This window comes from Euprymna scolopes, chromosome 1 (assembly GCF_053919585.1).
Source record: "Euprymna scolopes isolate OS-2025 chromosome 1, ASM5391958v1, whole genome shotgun sequence".
Taxonomy (NCBI): Eukaryota; Metazoa; Mollusca; class Cephalopoda; order Sepiida; family Sepiolidae; genus Euprymna; species Euprymna scolopes.
This window is the reverse complement of record NC_136482.1, coordinates 81948348-81970332: the sequence shown is the minus strand read 5'-3', so window position 1 is coordinate 81970332 and position 21985 is coordinate 81948348. Positions and strand designations below refer to the sequence as shown.

The window sequence follows — 21985 nt, the reverse complement described above, 5'->3', positions numbered from 1 at the left end:
CTAGAAAATTGTCACTTCCAACTTGCCTTGAGTTCATGTGGCTGACAAAATGAAAGCACGAATTAAATAATTCGTTTATTTAGAAAGTCACTATAGATTACGATATAATAGATAGATTATAGAGTTCGACATAAAGATTGAGAAGTTCGAGAAAAAAAAATGCAGCTTAATAAGGTCGAGGGTTACTTTTGACAACACGTCGTGAAAATGGTGGTTCAGGTTCAAATAATACAAGTTATGAGCCCTCATTTAAAAATTGTAACATAAAATGACACTTCTGTAGTTTACGAACCGTATTATTTTTAGATGTGATTTTCAAATTAAATTCAATTTTTACGGTATGATTTGCTTATAAAATTGTTAGGTGAAAGTACAGAATACTTTAAGCCCCCCCCCATGTTAAGAATGTGTTTCTAAATAAATTATTCCAGCAGTCCAGCCCAACATCCCCAGCACTGTTGGTAAACTGCAAAAGTATCATAAAATTATGAATTAAATAAAAAAAAAAAAAATAACTGAAATTATTTAAAAGACCAACCTGCAAATTACCGTTATTGCTTTATATTATTGTTAGCGACATGTATATAAATAAATAAAAGGGTAAATTTTAAAAAAAGGAGAGGAAAAAAGAGACTTAACCAATCGCCTTGGCACACCACATCACTGAGGTAGATCCGAAAAGAAACTCTCCGAGAAACGTGGGTCACTCATCACCGTTTTCAAAAAAAAAAAAAATTGTTTTAAATATTCCAATATTTAGATGAGAGCTGAAATTTTCTGTCGACTGCAATTATTAGCCTCTTTATACAATAAAATGGGTCCAAACAACTGTTCAGTGCTTTATTCTACTTCTTTTTCTTCTCCAAATTAAACGTGTGAGCGAAAAGGGTGTGAAATCGGAACTAGCTCGGTGGGTTAAAAGGTAACAGCTGTCCGTGAAAGTTTGCACAACACTGAGCTTAACTAACTGACACACTTAAGAAAAATGGCCGAATAAAAAAAAAAATTATAATTAATATATATATATATCAACAACACGTGGAAATGATATGTGGCATTATATTTTAAATTAGCTGAGGGAGTCAAGTGTCGATTCGACTTCGTTTAACTAAAAATAATTCGTTGTTGGTGTTTCTAAAGAATTTTTTTTTTTTTTTTTTTTGCTATGAGTTGTTAAAAGCAGAATTATGGTAATTTTCTGTAACCACGGCTCGTGTGTGTGTGTTTCTTGTCTTTGCGTGACTTACTTTCTTTTTTTTTTTTTTAACTTACTATTTAACTTGTTTTGGGTTTTTTTTTACTTTCATTTTTGCTTCGCTTTTTTCTTGGTCATTCATTAGATTATATAAAACTCATTTTGTTTTAATATCTATAAAAGACACTTCATTTTATTTTTGTATTTGAAGAATTCCACTCGGAAAAGGGATAGACAATTCAAAGAATTGATAAAGTTTCGCGTAATCTGCACCTTTTTTTTTCCTCGATTAGTGGAGGACAAATCCTTCTAAACTGAGGCAATTTTATTTATTTTTTCCCCCTATCCAAAATGCCTCTTTTGGGGAAACTGGATTTTCCCTACATTAAAAACCGACCTTGTGTCTAACTCTGCCCTCTTGGGAGGCAAGTAAGAAACTTATTGGTAAAATCAAAACACACACTAAATCAACCCAATAACATAACATTATTTGAACAGATAAAACTTGCGGAGAACGCTCTGTTTTAGGGTTGTTTAAAAATGGAACGAAAATTTAATTTTCACTCCGTTTTACGTCCAACTCACCGTTAACATTCGACATGTCAACTTTTCTAGGTTGCTGGGTGTCTATCCCTAAAGCCGTTCCTAACATGAGGGGGGGGGTATTCGTTGTAAGCATATCAGAAAACTTCTAAAAGTCGACATTTCCAGTGTGAACAGTGAGTTGGACATGTAAAAAAAAAAAAAAAAAAAATACCAAAGAAAGGTATATCAAATTGACTTTTTTCGTTTAAAAGCTAAATTTTTGTTAAAATTTTATTAAAAAAATTTATTAAAAAACAAATCTTATTAGCAGTTCAGCCGTGGCCTTCTTTAAGACGGTCTTGGTTCAGCCCGACTTGGCTCGGGGTGTACTGTTCATAACTTTATGTGCATATATATATTTAAAAGTTTGACTCCTGACCAGGTAACCTACATCTAAAATTTCAAATGTTTAGACATAAAATTGGCAGAGGAGTTTGATGGAGTCTGCAAAAATTGACTCTTTCAACTTTAACCTTTTGGCAGCCAAATTTTCGCCCCAAAACAGATTTAAAAAGCTTGCTGCATGTCTGAATACCCTTTATGTAAACTTTCAAATGTTTAGACCCAAAATTGGTTGAATAGTTTGCTAGCGAACGCAAAGGTCAAATCTTTTGAACTTTGACTCCTTGGTAGCCAAATTTTCGGCCAGAAAACGATTAAAAAGCTTGCCCTATGTCTGAATCCTGAATGCATTTTATGTAAAATTTCAAAAGTTTAAACAAAAAATTGGTTGAGTAATTTGGTAGAGACCGCAGAGGTCAATTTTTTTTTAATTTTGACCCCGATTTTGACCCTTTAACATTTATTGTTTGGGGCTCAAATCAAGTTAAAAAGTTTGATCCATGTCCAAGGAAGCTACATTTAAAATTTCAAGTGTTTAGACCGAAAATTGGCGGAGGAGTTTGATAGAATTTTCACAGGTCAAATCGTTGAACTTTGACCCCTTGACAGCCAAATTCCTGGCCGAAAACCGATTAAAAAGATTTCCCAAAATCTCAATACTTCTTATGTCAAATCACGAGTATGTAGACTGAAAATTGACAGAGTAGTTTGGTAGGGGAATGTATACACACAGACAGACAATTTCACTTTTATAGATATGTAGATAAAAAGTACGATTGCTCAATTTTGGGGGGCAAGTTAAAAAAATGAAAAGATTAAAACGGAACGAAATTTAAATGTCCGTTCCACTTTTATAACAACCGTAAAACAGGGTTCTCGGCAAGTTTTACCGAAATGCGGAAGCATTCAACCTTTAATTGAATGGGGTTTTCATAATAAAAATAAATAAATAAATAATAATAAAAACAAACATTAACGATAATATTGCTAAATAGGGTTTGCGGGTGATATGAGAAAAATAAGGCGTTCAAAATGTTTCTTATCTTAAAGATTTTTACATGAGGAGTCATTTCATGTAAAAAGTTAATTTATTTTACCCATTGAAACTCGAGAAATGCACGATTAAAAAATGTGTAAACATTGAATAAGCAAAAATTCAACATGACTGCCACTTGCCATTTTTGTAGACCAAGCAGCCTTGACGTTGAGTTGAAACAAAACGAATCGACGGGACTTCAATGAATCTGTTTAGTTCGTATCTTCATGAATTTATGTGGAGGGAGTGAGTGGCACAAATAAATTCGACAAAATCCTTTGCTACATTACGCGCATTTCATGATAATTTAAATAACTTGTATTTTTACTTATGTAGAATAAACACGAGAAGAAGAAAAAAAAAACATGAAAAAATAAGTTAAACAATTTTTATTTTAAATTAAATTTCTTCTATACTTTAGATTAACAAATAATTTAAGCAATTTTTAAATAACCTTTTTTTTTTAGTAAAATTTACTTTTAATTTAAAATGGAAAATAATTTATGTAGAATCGCAAAGTCAAGGCTGCTATTTGGGCAACGAAAATGGCAAATGGCAGCCATGTTGAGTTTTTTGCTTATTCAATGTTTACACATTTTTTAATTGTGCATTTCTCGAGTTTCGATGGGTATAATAAACGAACTTTTTACACGAAATAACTCCTCGTGTAATAATGTTTAAGATAAAAAAAAAAATTTTTTTAAACATTTTTAATGCCTCATTTTTCTGATATCACCCGCAATTCCTATTTAACGACATTACCAATCTAACCTATATCAGGGTAGCAATATGCTAATCTAGACTTTGAGTTAATGAAGCGCATTTTTCCTTCTATATAAAAAAAAATAAAAATTGAGAGTGAAGAGATTTTATAAACTTAGAAAAGATTCCAAGTTTTAAAAACTATTTACATATTTATTTATTATATGTAAATCGTCTTGCAAACCGCATAGTTTAAAAGGGTGGATAAAAGTAAAGACTCCTGGGTATACAGCCTTTTTGTTAGCAAATTGCATCATCCCTGGATTCCAGATCTCAAACATCAAACCGTTATTTAAGAAAAAAAAAAAAAATTCCATTTCAAATAGTGAAACTTGATTCTCACGGTTGCATCTTTTTTTCGTATTTATTTCCACTTTCCTTCGTGCCAACATGTAACGCTAAATTACACCTTTGCTTGCTGCTGCTGTTTAATACTTCAAGGATAGTCTTTTAGAACAGGTCGTCCGAGTCCCTTTTTGAATAGTGATGGTAAGTTAAATTGTTTACAAATGGGTTCAATTGTATTTATTGATCATAGACTGTACTTCCTGTACTAAAATAAAATTCTAATTTTTTTTAAGTATTGAAAATGCAACAAATTTAAAGTTCTAAATTGCTTGATGTTCAGGGTACTGAGATTTGGGAAAATCTTTAATCAATTTTCGGACAGAAATTTGGCTGTTAAGGGGTCAAAATTCAATTCTTTGACCTTTGAGAACTCTACCAAACTCCTGACAATTTTGGGTCTAAACACTTGAAATTTTAGATATGGGTTCCTTGGACATGGATCTAACTTAATAACTTGATTTGAGCCATAAACAATAAATGTTAAGAGGTCATAATAGGGGTCAAAGTTTTAAAAAATTTGACTATTCGGTCTCTACTAAATTACTCAGAAAATTTCTGGTCTACACATTTGAAATTTTACATAAAGGGTATTCAGAGATAGGGCAAGCTTTTTAATCGGTTTGGGTCGAAAATTTGAGCTATCAATATATAAATGTATGTTTGCATGTCTGCCTAAAACTTTGGACAGAAGCGACGGATTTTACCAAGATCAGTATCGTTTTTAAGCTCGACCTTTCAGACAACAAATATCGAAAAATTGGCTAAAAACATTAATTTCTTCACCCTTAACTGGGCACTTTTCTACAGGAAGGAGTCGCTTTTTTTTCACCGATATTGTCGAAAGTCATCCCCTCTTTTTGATTGTTTAGCTTTAATTTAAACCTACGTCATTTCCGGTTTGGCGGTGGTCATAACAGCAAAGACGTGTACGAGCCTTTTTCAAGTCTCACACAAAAACACACATTCACATTTCAAGCTATGTCACAAACATACGCGCCCACGTCACACATGTACACATATTCACGTTCGCGTACATACACTCACATTCACGATATATACACACACGCTAACGCACACATATGTACTCACACATGCGCACACGAACGCACACATGGACGACGTCACTTCCGCTTTCTAAGGAATTATACACATGCACAAATGACCACCGGAAACGAGTATAAAACAAAGAGACAAGTTGTTTCTAACGCTTTTAGAACCAACTCTCGACCAGAGAGGTTGGGCTAACCAGCCGCCTCCCTTTTGGGAGGCGCGCGCGTGCGTGCGTGCGTGCGCGTCACGCCCACTTACTACTATGTATGGGGCACGAGCTAACAGACCGTACGTACACATTCACACTCTTTCTCTCTCTATCTACTACTGGTCCTTGAGAACACCTTCGCGTAGCTGACTACTAACTGATGTCAACTCTCATATCCTCTTCTTTGTCTACACGCTGGACTATGATTCTCATTTCCACTATAACACTCCTTTCTCTTCCCACGCGCGAACAAACGATAGTGAGATGAACACACATTTCCTATTCTTCTACAACACCAACCCCGCAATGAACATTGGTTACACACACGCGGACATGAACACATGTTATTACTTCAAACATTCATTCTATCCACCAACACCGGAGTCTTTATTTCCATACGGTCCATTCTATCTACATTTTATGGTGACCCCGTTATTTTAAAATGAAATGGATGAGGTTGAATGAAACACTCATACACACACAGACTCTCTCTCTACAACAATAAACCAGCTAACGAGAGACGCACGGCAAAATATAGACTCTTTCTCACCAGCTAACAACAAGAGACGCACGCCAAAAAAATACACTTTTCTTCTCACCAGTGAACAGCGAGAGACGCACGCAAAACTAACCACGTGTGGTACCCTTTTCTTTCATTTGTTTCTTTCACGAAAGAAATTTCTGTTCGTTTAATTCAATTTAACATGTTCGTTTCTTCCTCGAGACAATTTGTTTTTCCTAATTCGCACCACCACCACAAAATGATGACAACTGAACACGAGACGAACAAGCATTGCCTCCTATACCACAAGTCCACAACAAACTGCTGCCCGAATGACGCGAAAACGAACAAGCATGGCGACCCTACCTTTTTTGAAATTAATTGTTTTGAGCAAGACGCGCGTTTTATTTGATAAAGAAAAAAACAAACTTTTCAACAAAGGAAAAAAAGTTACCTACTACTGACAAGTACCTCAACGAACAACAATGACGAAACCCTCGTCAGACTCGGCAGAAAACGAACACGGAGCTGTACACTTCTTACCGAATTTTAAAAACAAATTTGAGCTCGATAAACATTTTCACGTTTCCTGACATTACCCTGTAACAAACGCGAGGAGCAGATCACATAGGCCTATGCAATTTCCTCCAGCACAGCAGACGCAACAACAAAGAAACAGGACATCCCTATCAACATATAGGAAAAAGTTGAATCAACAATACGAGTTGAGATGCACCACGCACGCTGATAAACTCAAAACTTGGAAGTTTCGTTGACAGCCGGCAACCACGAACGAATACACAACAAACGCCCGTACAGACAATGTACACACACTACCACAGACGCACATGCGAAGACAACGGCAACCAAACCCCGTTCAACAAGAACGAATGCACGACTAGTGCCAGTCCAAACGATGCACACATATCCGCAGACTCACTTGCGAAGATACCGTCAACTGGACACACACACGACGTTACCACGAAACAAAAAAATTTTCTTTCCAAACGAACAATTCACTTCTCTGTCGAAGCAACTCTTTGCACATGTCAGTACACAACAAAAACCAAACACACGTCAGCCTAAAAAAGAGTAAACGCATTTTCCACGCGTAAGTAAATACTTTTTTTTTACGAACACACTCCGTTTTTGACATTCCGTTCTTTTCGACGCTTTTTTTATTTTCAAACAACCACACCAACAACAAAAAAAAAAAAACAGGACAAAAAAAAATCAACTGTCGAAAACATTACTCACAAAAATATATATATACATATATATATATATATATACATTGCATGTATTTTTTTTTCCTAGGAAGGGGAGTATTGTACGAGCCTTTTTCAAGGCTCACACAAAAACACACATTCACATTTCAAACTATGTCATATACATACGCGCACACAAACATACACGCCCACGTCACACATGTACACATATTCACGTTCGCGTAATTACACCCACATTCATGGTATATACACACACGCTAACGCACACATATGTACTCACACACGCGCACACGAACGCACACATGGACGACGTCACTTCTGCTTTCTAAGGAATTATACACATGCGCAAATGACCACCGGAAACGAGTATAAAACAAAGAGAAAAGCTGTTTCTAACCCTTTTTAGGACCAACTCTCGACCAGAGAGGTTGGGCTAACCAGCTGCCTCCCTTTTGGGAGGCGCGCGCGTGCGTGCGTGCGCGCGCGTCACGCCCACTTACTACTATGTATGGGGCACGAGCTAACAGACCGTACGTACACATTCACACTCTTTCTCTCTCTATCTACTACTGGTCCTTGAGAACACCTTCGCGTAGCTGACTACTAACTGATGTCGACTCTCATATCCTCTTCTTTGTCTACACACTGGACTATGATTCTCATTTCCACTACAACACTCATTTCTCTTCCCACGCGCGAACAAACGATAGTGAGATGAACACACATTTCCTATTCTTCTACAACACCAACCCCGCAACGAACATTGGTTACACACGCGCGGACATGAACACGTTATAAATAAAACTTTCATTCTTTCAACAGCAAATAAATGACGTTTATCTTATCCATCAATTGTGTCTTTGTTTCCTTCAATTCCATTCGTTTCATTATTTTCTTGTGGCGAGCTAGGGTATTATATCCCGGTCCACTACAGACGTCACATTTTTTTCCCCATTCTTTTGCTCCTTCGCGGTACGGGTTCGAGCCTGCCTTTCTACTACCACTTTTTTTTTTTTTTATTTGCTCAACATACACCTCCAAACACCCGGGCAACGCCGGGCTGAAATGCTAGCATATATATTCTATAAAGATTTATGAAGGAGAGGGGCAAACAGTAGCAAATATGTTCATTATGAATCAGGTAAGAAATGTAAAAAAGCTTTAATAAACTGTAGTCTGGTACACTTTGCTATTTTACACATACATACATAAAGTAAATAAATAAATGAAATAAAAATAAAATTACAGCGATTATGTAATTACATCTAAACATCTTGAAAAAGATGGAGGCATAAAAAATGCATATTTCTTTAAATTTTGGAGTGAGTGATTACTTTCACTTAAATTGAACATAAAATGAACACTCACTTTTGAGTAAACAGGTAGTTATGTGGTGGTGCACATCCAGACCGAATAACATTTGTAAAATCTGTTCTTAAAAACGCTATCTGGTCCAGAGTCAGTATTTATTGCCATCTGAAAATTGTATATTAAATTTATATGTAAAGTGATCCCCCACTCAAAAGTTTTAAATGTTTTTCGTTGCTGTTTCTTTTTACCACTAACTCATTCATTTTTATTTTAAGAATTAGCACAGTTTACAAGGCTCCAATAATAAGTTTTTCATTTTGGTTATCAAATCAAACAAAAGACCACAATGCTTATTTTCTATGGCCAAGAAAAAAGTAATAATTGCCACTTAACAATTGTGCACATGTAATCACGTCTTTTTTTTTTTTTAAATTAAATTTTTTCAAACTTATAGTGAATTTCTATTTCAGCCTGTTTTATACATTTATTTTTATAGAAATTCTATTTTGATTTCTAACAATTGGTTTAAAATCTTTGGAAATGAACATGCCTCTTTCTTGATTCAAAATTATACTTATGAACATGTTTTTTATAATAAATTAAGCATGTTTCTTTTGGTACAAATGTGCTGTGACCCAATCTAAGTTAATACAGCAGATCAGAAAATATCAACAAATCTACACTCCTACAACAAAGTTTTTTTTTTTTGTCTCCTTTTTCTATTTATTTAAAAAGAAAATATAACATGCGAAACTTTACATTTGTGTTTTAGCCAAGGAAAATCGGTACAAAAGTGTGAAAATTAAAAAAAATGGAATTGGTCAGGTGAAGGTCGAACGACGCCATTACAAATACGCATGCATACCGTAATAGCTATTGGTTCAGGTTTTGATTTTTAGCCTCACAGCAAACATCTTCATAGCTCAGGCATTAACGTCAAAGGAAAAAGTAAATTGTAAGCTAAACATTTTGGTTTCGATTCTTGTTGGTGGCGCATGTGTCATTTTTTAAACTTTTTAAATCATTATCACATATTGAGTCCAATATAGTATAATAATAAATACGAAATCTGCATTAATCAAAATATCATATTTAAGTGTGTTTTATGACCGGGTAATGTCAGGCAGCCTGCTAGTCTATCAAAGAGTATCAGCCTTTAAATAAAAGGTAATTATGCCAATTAAATAATAAGGAAAATGGTTTGTCTTTAGAAATTAACTTAAATGGAATAAGCTTCACATTGTATTTAAAAATTTGAAAAGTTCATTCGTTTAGCCTTTCACATGAACATGCAAGGTAGTGTTCCAAATCCAATTGTAAAAATAAATTTTTCCAACTGAATAAATCTTACTTTATGTTAGAAGTTCTGATTGGTATATTTCACCTCTCTCTCTCTCTCTCTCTCTCTCTCTGTGTCTGTCTGTCTGTCTGTCTGTCTGTCTGTGTGTGTGTGTGTGTGTGTGTGTGTGTGTGTGTGTGTGTGTGTGTGTGTGTGTGTGGATATATTAAGTTGATGAGAAAGTTCTTGCAGAATTTTTAGTTTTGATTTTAAATGATGTATTTCCAAATAAGTTTTTGTTACAATACCTTTATTTTATATATCATTTTACAGAGCATATTTTGCTCAATCTCTAATCGTTTAAATTACAATCGTTTTAAAACAATTGTCTTTTCAGAATGTTGAATACAAGATGGAAAAATTCATACAATTTTCTTATTTCAATTCAAACTAGACCAAAAAGCTGCTGAAACCATGATATCAACAAAGCGTTATGCCTAGGAACCACTACTGAACACACAGAACAATGGTGATTTAAGAAATTTTGTGGTGGCGACAACAGTCTCGGAGATGATGACCGTAGTGGTCGTCCATCAGATGTTGACAACAATCAATAAAAAGCCTTAGTCAAAGCCAATCCATGTACAACTCCTCGAGAACTTATTTTTGAATTAGACATGTATGCAATGACTTACAACCACGAGAGAGATTGGAAAGACAAAAAACTTGATAAATGGATGCCTCACAAATTTAACAACCACCATAAGAAACACCGTTATGAAGTGTCATCTTCCCTCCTTTTATGCAACAAGAACCACCCGTTTCTCGACCGGGTTGTGACTTGCAATGAAAAGTGTTTTTTTTTTACAACAACCTGCGACACTCAGCTCAGTGGATAGACACAGACGAAGCTCCATGACACTAAGCTAGAGTTGCACCAAAAGAAGGTCATGCTGACTGTTTGGTGGTCTGCAACTTGTCTCATCCATTAGGTTTTTTTTTTTTTAATGCAGGTGAAAGTACTGTCAACAAATGGATGAAATGCATTAGAAACTTGAACACCAACACCCAATATTCGTCAACAGAAAAGGCCCAATTCTCCTCCATGACAATGCCTGACCACACATTGCTAAACCAACTCTGCAGAAGTTGAACTAATTGGGCTACAAAACTCTGCCTCATCCGCGATACTCTTCAGACCTCTCATCTACCGACTACCACTTTTTCAAGCATCTTGACAACTTTCTGTGTAAGAAATGCTTCAAAAACCCAAGTGATATCAAAAACGTCTTTAGCAACTTCATCTCCACCAGAAGGCAAGACTTTTACATTAATGGCATAAATGCACTTGTTTTGTGTTGGCAAAAGTGTGTTAATTCTGATGTTTTTGTTTGAGCTGAGATATGTTCATCTGAATTTAAAACTTAAAAACCACAAGAACTTCCTTGTCAACTTGATATAATTTCTAAGCAAGGCACACTGCCACTGAAATGTAAAGGACTAATGTGAATTAGGAACCAGATCTATGAAGGCACCCGAAATGGGAAGTCGTGCCATGAGATACTTGTCTTTATTACATTTAAATTACATTTTAGAAAGTTTTCTGATATTTGGAAACCTCTACAATGCATGAGTGTGATATGCTACTTGTCAGTGTAATGAGTTCAGAGTTCTCGAAAACTGGTACCACATAGGCAATAGAGAGGACTAGCAGGGAGACCCGATGTTGCCTGGGATTGAATGACGATCAATGAATGTTTCACACTCCCATATTTTTATTGTCACCGAAATTGGTGAAATCACACATTTTTCAATCAAATTGATTGATTACCTGCTATAGTTGGAGAACCAGTCCACTCGGAGGAATCTTCACATGCCTTCCTACAATGACCCACTGTGATGCACGTGGAGGAATCTTCACATGCCTCCCTGCATTTATTTAGTCCACAATATATTATAATGTACATTGCACTGTACAGAACTTACTGTTGATTTTATTAAATTATTGTTTATACATAACGGCTTGAATTGAAGTTTAAAATGCAAATATTAAGCATCATGGTTCAAGTGTGCTCCAAACAAAAGCATTCATTTCGAACACGCCCCTGTCATATCAAAGAACCTACTGTTGATTTTATATGCTGGGCTTTTCTTCTTGCTTGGTAATAAAACTACTCAAATGCACTTGTGATGTTAGACTGTATAAGGCGTTAACTTTGGTCAAAATCGCCTGTTTCTTTCTTTCATTGAATTTTATCAATTATTGATATTTATCAAAGACATTCCAATACAAAGCCTATTTAAGGACACTGCCAGATACGTAAAGTACATTTGTGTGAAATTTCATGACAGCCATTGCAGAGTCTAGAGGAAACAAAATCTCTTTCTCTCTCTCTCAAACACACACAGAGTTCTTTTATGTAATAGTAGAGATGAGTGGAAGGGAGGCAGCTCAGCAAAGCACTTTTTTCTTATTACTAAAGCAAGCATAAGATCACATGTGCGTGAATGTCTATGTACTTGCCTGTTCACCAGGGCAGAGTCAGAGTTAGACACAAGGTTATGTTCTAATGTGGGAAAAAATAGGGCACTTTGGATTAGGGCAAAAATCAAATTGCCTGAAAGTTTAGAATAATTTCTCCTTCAATGACCGAGGACAAAAAAATGAAGTGTAGTATAAAAGCAAATATTCCACTTTGCCTCTAGCCAACCTAACTAACTTTGATACATAGAAATTTTTCTTTTTCATTTTTATTTACTATTAATTACATATTTATTAAAATAAATAATAAAATAAGGGAATACTAAAACAAATTCTATTAAAAAAAAAACAAAAACAAAACAAAAAAACAATGGAAAAGTATGACTAGCTTCTCATCAGATAAATCAGACGACAGACTGTTTATTACAGCTGTAATGTTGAATGCAATTTACAAGAAATGGTTCCTTGTTTATGAAATTACTGTGATGTTTACTTTTTCTTTTACCATAAAGATTTTTGTTTAGCTACATCTCTTACACTTCGAGATTTTAATTTCATATCTTTATTTATCAAAAATATTTCTAGATTTTAGGCCCAGGAAAAAAAACCTCGGACATTACGTGTTTTGGTGTAATCCCATATGTATTTTAAGAGTGAGTACAGGATGCAAGTTACTAACCTGGTGTTTCAACTTTATCTCCAAGGTCTGCTAAACAAACTTAATCGATACAATATTTATATCTCCCAAAATGCAACTTTGGCCCAGATACTGGAAGCCTAATAAGTGAAAGTACTGTGTATCCTAAAATAGGATATGATAATATAATTTTTATTATTTTCTTGCATACATCTCCATCTGGTCGATACCAGGTGAAAAACAATTGCAAATAAATTTTTTCTTCAAGGTAGTTGTTAAAAAATAAAAAATGGGTTTAATAAAAACATTTTCAAAATGTTTTTTTCCCACTGAATCACTGCAAATATATTTTTTGTTTGGTGATTGCTTTCAATAAATTCTTTTGATTCAAAAAAGGTTGAATTATTCTTGGGTGAGTGGTTACATTTTGACATGAAGCCTCACCTGTTTTATGGATGTATACATGTTATTTAAATTGGCTTGTATAAAAATAGCTTTTTTAAATCAAGGCTAACTGTTTGTACAACCAGAAAAGCAAGACTACACACAAGCATTGATTATACATAAGCCACTAATAAAAAAAAAAATTATTTAACAATGAGTAACTATGATATTAATACAGTATTTTTACTTGTTTGTGTTTGAAATCTGCATTGAAACATTACATTACCGTACCTGTAGCAGTATCAGAATTTTTGTAGGAATTTTTGACACCCCTAACACGAAACTGCGAATACAATATAAAAATCTCGTAATTTCTCTGTTAAAAGTGGGTTATTTATTTTCTTTATGGATTATACTTCCAAAATAAACTATTACAGTTGTTTTAAAAGTAATAAAAATATTTTTATTTTTTTTTAAAACAGTAATGAATTTTCCGAACTCAATATTTTTCAATTTTTAAACTCAATATTTTTAAATTTTAAAAATCTATCAAAATTTTTCTATTGATTCTATTTTTACGATATTTTCAGGGTCAATGTGAAATTTTATGTTCTTTCCAATAAACCGAATATAATATTTTAGACAAACGTTTTTTTTAAATTCACGCCCCCCCCATTTTCACGCCCCCCCCCCATTTTCAACTTTCTCTTAAAAAGTAAATAATTAATTTATGTTTAATAGTTTTATATATCACAAATTGAAGAGAAAAGGTCAATAAATAATATATTCAAATTTAAAACAAAAAAAAAAATCAGTTTTTTAGAAATTTACCTGTAAAGTCCGAAGTTTAAAACCTTATTTTATAAGAACACATTTTTTCTTTTTGTCTTTTGTTTTTTTTTTTAATGAAACCTTGGTCCTTGCTCCTTTAATTGAAAAAAAAATTAGGGCTTGAATTACATTTTTCGAGGAGTTATAAGCTTAGAAAGATAGGGGGTCGAATAATTTACGCCTCTCATTTTGAAATGTCTATTAAAAAGTAAATAATTAATTTATGTTTAATAGTTTTATATATCACAAATTGAAGAGAAAAGGTCAATAAATAATATATTCAAATTTAAAACAAAAAAAAATCAGTTTTTTAGAAATTTACCTGTAAAGTCCGAAGTTTAAAACCTTTTTTAAAAAAAAAAAAACACATTGTTTTGTTTTGTTTTGTTTTTTAAATAAAACCTTGGTCCTTACTCCTTTAATTGAAAAAAAAAATTAGGGCTTGAATTACATTTTTCGAGGAGTTATAAGCTTGGAAAGATGGGGTGGAATTATTCACTATTTTCACGAAATTTCTGACACTGCTACCGTACCTGTTAGTTTGAGAAAATAACAAGAGAAAATGTTTTGGGGAACTGGATTTTCCTTTATTAAAAAAACGACTTTGTATCTAACTTTGCCCTCGTGGAGAAGAAAGTAAATAGGAGCAAGAGAAAATAAATACGGTTTTCAAATATTCTTTTATTCAAGGGAGATAACAAACAATTTACTAAAAAGTCTAGGATTATTTAGCTTTGTCAGAGTGAATGATTTATGTCTAATGAACCAGTCTACCCCATTACCCCAGCACTGGTTTGAGATTATATTTCCTGGTAAAATCTTTCTAATGAAGATTAGAAAAAGTGTTATATTATAATAAAGAATTGGATTATATAAACAGAGTTAAACACACACACACATATATATATATATATATATATATATATATATATATATATATATATATCTACTTCATTTAATCACATAAATTAATATACGAAAGTATAAATTTTACACAAACTTTTAGTATTTACTTCAACAGTGCTCAATACGTAGGTAGAGAAGCCTGACGAATGCTAGCGTGGATGAAACGCAGAATATTCTATGTAGCTTAATTTCCGTATATATTTTATAACTTACTATATATATATATAGTCCCCCCCTCACCACTTATCAAGGCCCAGAAGTCACTCAAGGATAAGAGTTAAAGAGTGTACAGTAATCAATGACACACAATAGTAATCATTAGTAGTGTAAATTTGGTAAATTGGATTACTTAAGGGGAACGGCTCATCAAGAACTTGTTTACATTGGACTTGAAGACAACCATATTGTAGTCAGCTGGAAAGCAGACAAATGGAAGAGAGTTCCACAGATGTGCAGTTCTAAGAAAGCTTTGTTCATGGAATCTACGTTTAGGTTTAGGCATAGATGAAGAGGGTGGGGAAATTATTGATAGTGTTTTCAACTAGACGAGTGTTTCTCATGAAGGTTTGGCAAGGAGGGGGGGGGGCATAGACTGGAGCTCAGACAAGCACTTGCCATGAAAATAACGATAAAGCAGCGACAGGCTCGCAACGTCTCTTCTGTGAGAAAGAGGTTGCAGGGAAGACAAAAAGGGCACCCCCCACTAGGAAGTCTATTTTGAACTCTGTCAAGGCAGGATAAGTCTTTCTAGCAGATCCTGCCCAGATGTGGCAACAATACTCCATCCTTGAATGTACCTGGCTCTTATATAGGTAGAGAATTGCATCAGTAGGTAGATATCTACTGGATCAATAGAAGGATCCCACTATTTTTCCAGCGACCTTGACAACAGATTTGATATATATGTTCCATTTTAGATCAGGAGTAAAGGTCAAGCCCAAAAGCTTGTCAAAACATGGAGCCTCCCCAAGATAAGAGCTATTCATTTCAATTGATGCCAGATGGGGATCAGAGTGTTGATGATGTAAAGATAGAAGCTTGGTTTTAAATGCATTCAAAGTAACCATCCACTTTTTTCCTCATTATACCAAATGTTCAAAATCAGAGGAGAGAAAATCAGAGAACTGGGTCGTTTGATGTGCTGCCATAGATGGTAGTGTCATCAGCATAAATGTCTATGAATGATGTAAGGATGTGATTTGGAAGATCAATTATGTAAATCAGGAAGAGAGTTGTATCCGGGATGGACCGCTGAGGGGCTCCAGCATTAATACTATGAGCTTCTGATTTCTGCCCCTCAACCACTACTCTTATGAACCTATCAGAGAGAAATGATTTAATAATTGAGAAGACATTTCCAGCTATACCACAGCTGGAGATCTTGTGAAGTAGACCTTTATGCCATACCCTATCAAATGCCTTAGATATGTCTAGAGCAATTGCCCTAGAAAGGAACCTTTATCGAGAGATTTGCTAATCCTATGAGATTACCATAAGCATATCTGCTGTAGATCTAAGCAGAACGGAAACCATATTGCATGTCACTAAGAAGGTTATTTTTGCTGAGGTGGTTGACTACTTCTCTATTTAACACAGATTCCAGTAACTTACTCATGACACACAGAAGACTTATTGGTCTGACCGATCACTTGAATTCTTAAATACAAGGCATACTGATGCGGTTTTCCAGGGTGTTGGAAAGCAATTCTCTTCAAGACAATGCTTAAACAGCTTTGTAAGTCTGTGAGCTAGTTCTGAGTGAAGCTTTTTCAGCACTATAATTGAAATGCCGTCAGGACCAGTTGCTTTGCTGGAATCAAGGTTTTTGATTAGCTTGGCAACATCATGCACAGATATTTTTATTTCTGATACAGGAGGAAATACGGGGTGGGGGGGGGGTCGCATAGGGTAGAATTAGCTGCAAAGTTCTTGTCAAAGAGTTTGGCTTTTTCTGATGCTAACAAGATTGCCTCAAGTCCATTGATGATAGTTGAGATAGAGCACATGCTTCTGTTCAGGATTCTGTTTGCTATTTGCCAAAACTGGTGGGAACCAAGCTGCTGCTCAGCCACTTTGTACTTGATGGACTGAGCATACAACTCTCTCTTTAATAGTTTTGCATTGAAGACAGAAGCTTTTAGAAGATAAGTTGTTTAATTGTGATATGTATTCTCCGTTTTATCATAGGCAAATGTTAATATTATTTCTATTTATTTCAGTTTTTAATTTATATTTTTTTTATTTGATTGTTTTATTTAATAGATTTTCTTGTCCATGAATAGATTCAACAATTTTATTCTCTTCCCTGTATCTCGCATTCTTTAAAACGTCACCAAACCAATTTGTAGAAGAACGGTTAATTTTTAAACTGTTTGAATGCTAAACTGAATCTAAAGCGAAAAGTATCTTTAATAGTTTTGCATTGAAGATGAAAGCTTTTAGCAGATAAGTTGTTTAATTGTAATCTGTATTCTGTTTTATTATAGGCAAATGTTATTTATATTTATTTCAGTTTTTAATTTATATATTTTTTATTTGATTGTTTATAGCAAAAATAGATTTGACAATTCTATTTATTTTCAGTTAGTGAGAGAGGAATCTATCACCATACTTTCCCTTAAACACGTCAACTGGACTTATATTAAGTATAACATATATATATATATATATATATATATTGTTTAAAATATAATTATCCACTAACACATGTTTTGTCGTCTACGAGTCATCATAGTGGCTGAATAGTAGATGATGAAATACGTGTCAATGGATAATTATATTTTAAACAATATATATGGCGTTCCTCATTTTGGGGGCACCAAATTGGTAAAAGGGAAAATTATTCCCAACTCACATCTAGGTAAAAATGTACTTATGTATAAATAATTGAATTCATTCAAAAAGTATCACGAACAAAAACAAATAAATAACATATATGAAGCATTTAGGATGTATCTATATTATTTTCTAAAATTAAACAAAAAATATGTCATATAAAGTTATCAAAAGATTTAATGAATAAATAAATGAATTAAGGAAATAACTATTGTCATATTTAAAAAAAAAACAAAAAAAAAACAAAGACTGATAAAATCTGAGAAAAATACACTTTTGTCTAGAAATTAATGAAAAATTAGCAATAAAAAATCCAATGTTTAAATCATACCATTTTTACCAGGCATTATTCTCTTTCTCTGTTTAACTATCATATGACTAAACTCATGACTAAGTCTATCACAACGAAACTATTATTTAGGTTATTACATCCTATTTATTTGGAAATACCACTGGGCGGGGTTGATATAACATCCTATTACTCAGTTAACAGCTGTATAAATGAACTATTTCATTATTATATCAATAATTAAAAATGCTATATAATAATTTTAATTAAAATTAAATTCTACTATTCAATAATGTTGAGTTAAATAGGGTGACATGCAAAAATAATGTTAATAATCTCAATTATGTATGGCATAATCATGTTGACACACCGGTTCCTGTTGGATCACCAAAGTTAAGCAACGTTGGACCTGGTCAGTACTAAATGGGTGATCATTTGAGAATTTCAGGTGCTTTATGTGTTCTCCGCTTATCTCGGAATTGTTTCCAATTGCCCGGTCTTCTCCTTGCCACTGGACTCAAGCAGTGCCAATTCAGCAGAGGTTAGGGTTAGGGATTGAGCAACCCTTGCCTCACAATTACATGTGCAGCTGCTGCTATCCTTTGTCTTTTGAGACTGAAAGGATGCATCGAATCTCAATTTATATAAAGTTATGTGTATAGAATTCCCCTCTAAACTAATCAGTTATGAAATTTGGAACACAGCTACTCACAACTCAATAATGTGGGCTATATTTAGTTTAATTTAATTTTATGCAAAGGAGGTAAAAGGGGGGGGGGTGAAAGTCCTTTATGAAATTTTAACAATAGGTATTAGATTACAATAACTATTCCTTAAATTTGGATTAAAAAAAAATTTTTTTTTAAAAGGTATAATTTGAACATTTGAAAAATCCAAATATTTCAGATTTGCATCAAAGTTGATCCCTAGTTATTAGACACTAACTAAGCAAGATTCCCTGAATTTTATTTTTTTCTGATGCTTAAACCTGAAATTTTAAGCATTTTCTAAAATCAGTGGATTTTGATCAAAATTGGAATAAAGATGTTAGACATAAGGTTTTGTACCATTATATCTTGAGTTTAATTTTTGTAAGGGGACGTAAAAGCGATACAAAACTGTTTTGTTTGGGGAATTAATTTTACCCCTTTTGGTATAGGTATTTTTTTAGTCTAAATGAATAAATGCAAAAGTTTTTTTTTCCATTTACCGTAACTATATTGACATTAAAACAGGTTTTGACTATTTAATTTTATGATACAACATAATATTCTGTAATACCTTAATAACTTACAAATACATCTTAATTTGCATATTTATTTTAGAAACAGATTCTAATAAATTAATACTCTGTAATATACAATTGTCAATTTGCATGGTCCTATTTTCCTATATATGTGCAATATTTCACTGATGTCACTGGGATACCGAAAATAGATACAATTTGATCTTATCCAAAATACCAAGGAGCCATCAAAATGTTTTTATGACTAGACATTTTTAAATGAATGCAAATATTTTTCTTTTATAAAAAACTGATTTAATCTCTATTGTATTATGGAAGAGGGGTACTATAGTATCAGTTCTATTGTCATAAAAACTTCTTCCCAGTAATTACTCCTATTTTTAAGGAGGTGGGTAATCCTTCCAGTATTACATCTTCCTTTAGAGAAGGAGGTAATGTAATATCTATTCTGTTGTTGTGAAACTATCTTCTTTTCGAGGTTAGGGGTAGTGTATTAAGTTGACAATTTCAGAATTTTTAGTTTTGATTTTAAATGATGTATTTTCAAATAAGTTTTTGTTATAATACCTTTACTTTATAATTTTAAAGACCGTTTTTTGCTCTTTGTAATCATTTAAATTACAATCGTTTTAAAAAACAAATTGTCTTTTCAGAATGTTGAATACAAGATGGAAAAGGCAAATTTGCATAATTTTCTTATTTTAATTAAAGCTAGGCCGAAAAGCAGCTGAAACAGCTTGCAATATCAAAGCATTTGGCTTAGAAACAACTACTGAATGCACAGAATAATGGTGGCTTAAGAAATTTTGTCATGGCGATGAGTCTTGAAGTTGATGAGCCTAGTAGTCGGCCATCAGATGTCGACAACGATCAATTAAGAGCCTTAGTCGAAGGCAATCCACACACAACTGTTCAAGAACGTGCTTTGAATTAGATGTAACAGATACGATTTCCTACTAGTTGAGAGAGATTGGAAAGACAAAAAAATTTGATAAATGGGTGCTTCACAAATTAAGTAACAACCAAAAGAAACGGTGTTATGAAGTATCATCTTCCCTTCTTTTATGCAACAAGAAGGGCCCATTTTTGACTGGGTTGTGACTTGTAATGAAAAGTGGGTTTTTTATGACAACTGGCGGCGCTCAGCTCAGTGATTTGATGCCAGCAAAGCTCTACGACACTTCCCTAAGCCAGAGTTGTACCAAAAGATCATGCTGACTGTTTGGTGGTTTGGTGGTCTGCGACTGATATCATTCATTATTTTTTTTTTTTAATGCAGCTGCAACCATTATGGCTTAAAAGTACTGTCAAGAAATCGATTAAATGCATCAGAAACTTTAACAACACCCAGCATTAGTCAACAGAAAAGGCACAATTCTCCTCCATGACAATGCCTGACCACATGTTACTAAACTGACCCTGCAGAAGTTGAACGAATTTGGCTATGAAACATTGCCTTATCCGCCATACTCTCCAGACCTCTCCCCTACCGACTACCACTTTTTCAAGCATTTCTACACCTTTCTGTGTTTCAAAACCCTAAGCGATATCAAAAACGCCTTTAGCGACCACATCGCCACCAGAACGCAATATTTTTACGTTACTGGCAGAAATACACTTGTTTTGCATTGGCGAAAGTGTGCTTATTTCGATCAATAATTTTTTGTTTGAACAGAGGTATGTTCATCTGAATTTAAAAGTTAAAAACCGCAAGATCTTTCTTGTGAGCCTGATAGTATATGTCTCTTGCCATGGACTCCTTTCTCCTTTTATAAGGGCAATCCTTCCACATGTACAGATATTTGCTATATTTTATGCAAAATGAAGAACAAACAATTTCTGTCAAAGGTTTTATTATGTTAAAGCTATTAGACCTAGTCACATAAAATTTTCTAGCAATAATACTCTTTGTGTATTGTCCAAAAAGTGATCATGAGAGAGATGTACCCTTAAAAGTACTCCAATATAAGCAATTCTCCTCCATTTATATTTAATATGTACCCATTGAGGCAGTATTTGTTATATATTCATTAAAACCTTTTGACATTTCCAAATATTTTTACTTACATATTCATTTGTAAATCAATACGGTGTTGAACATTGATAGAATGTATCTGAATAAATGTTTGAGTGCTGTGCACACTTCATAATTATCACCATAAAAGCTTTAGGTCATTTTCGTTCATGACTTCATAAAGGAATGGCTTTTGACAACTACCATTCATTGTTTATGACGTCAGCCATGTAAAAGTAAATATATATATTTCTTTCTTGCTCTTGGCCTTTGGGCCAAGACCACTGTAACATTTGTAATTTTACATTTGCAGAAAATAAATGATAAAAATCTCATAGTGCAGTATCTGTTCTGATGCTACACTTCACCTTCTCTGTCCTCAGTCAGTGGAGCAGAAATCCTTCTAAACTGAGACAATTTTTATTTTTGTTCCTATCCAGAGTGCCCCTTTTTAGGGAAGTTGGATTTTACTCACATTAAAAACCGACCTCGTGTCTAACTCTGCTTTCATGGG

At 33.7% G+C, this 21985-nt stretch overlaps 1 protein-coding gene across 10 annotated transcripts in view; it reads right to left on the bottom strand.

The window, feature by feature from the left end:
• Positions 1-21985, bottom strand: part of LOC145243562 (putative phospholipid-transporting ATPase IIB) — a 392356-nt gene that overhangs the window by 123840 nt on the left and 246531 nt on the right. The window contains exon 1 of one of the 10 annotated variants that reach the window (XM_080107145.1): positions 21525-21547. The exons of 8 other annotated variants lie outside the window; for them this stretch is intronic. In XM_080107145.1, the coding sequence (XP_079963271.1) occupies positions 21525-21532 (8 nt within the window). In that variant the 5' untranslated portion in view covers positions 21533-21547. Of the gene's footprint in view, positions 1-639; positions 1235-21524; positions 21548-21985 lie in introns of those variants that run through there. One more of the 10 variants, XM_080107146.1, reaches the window with a different exon arrangement.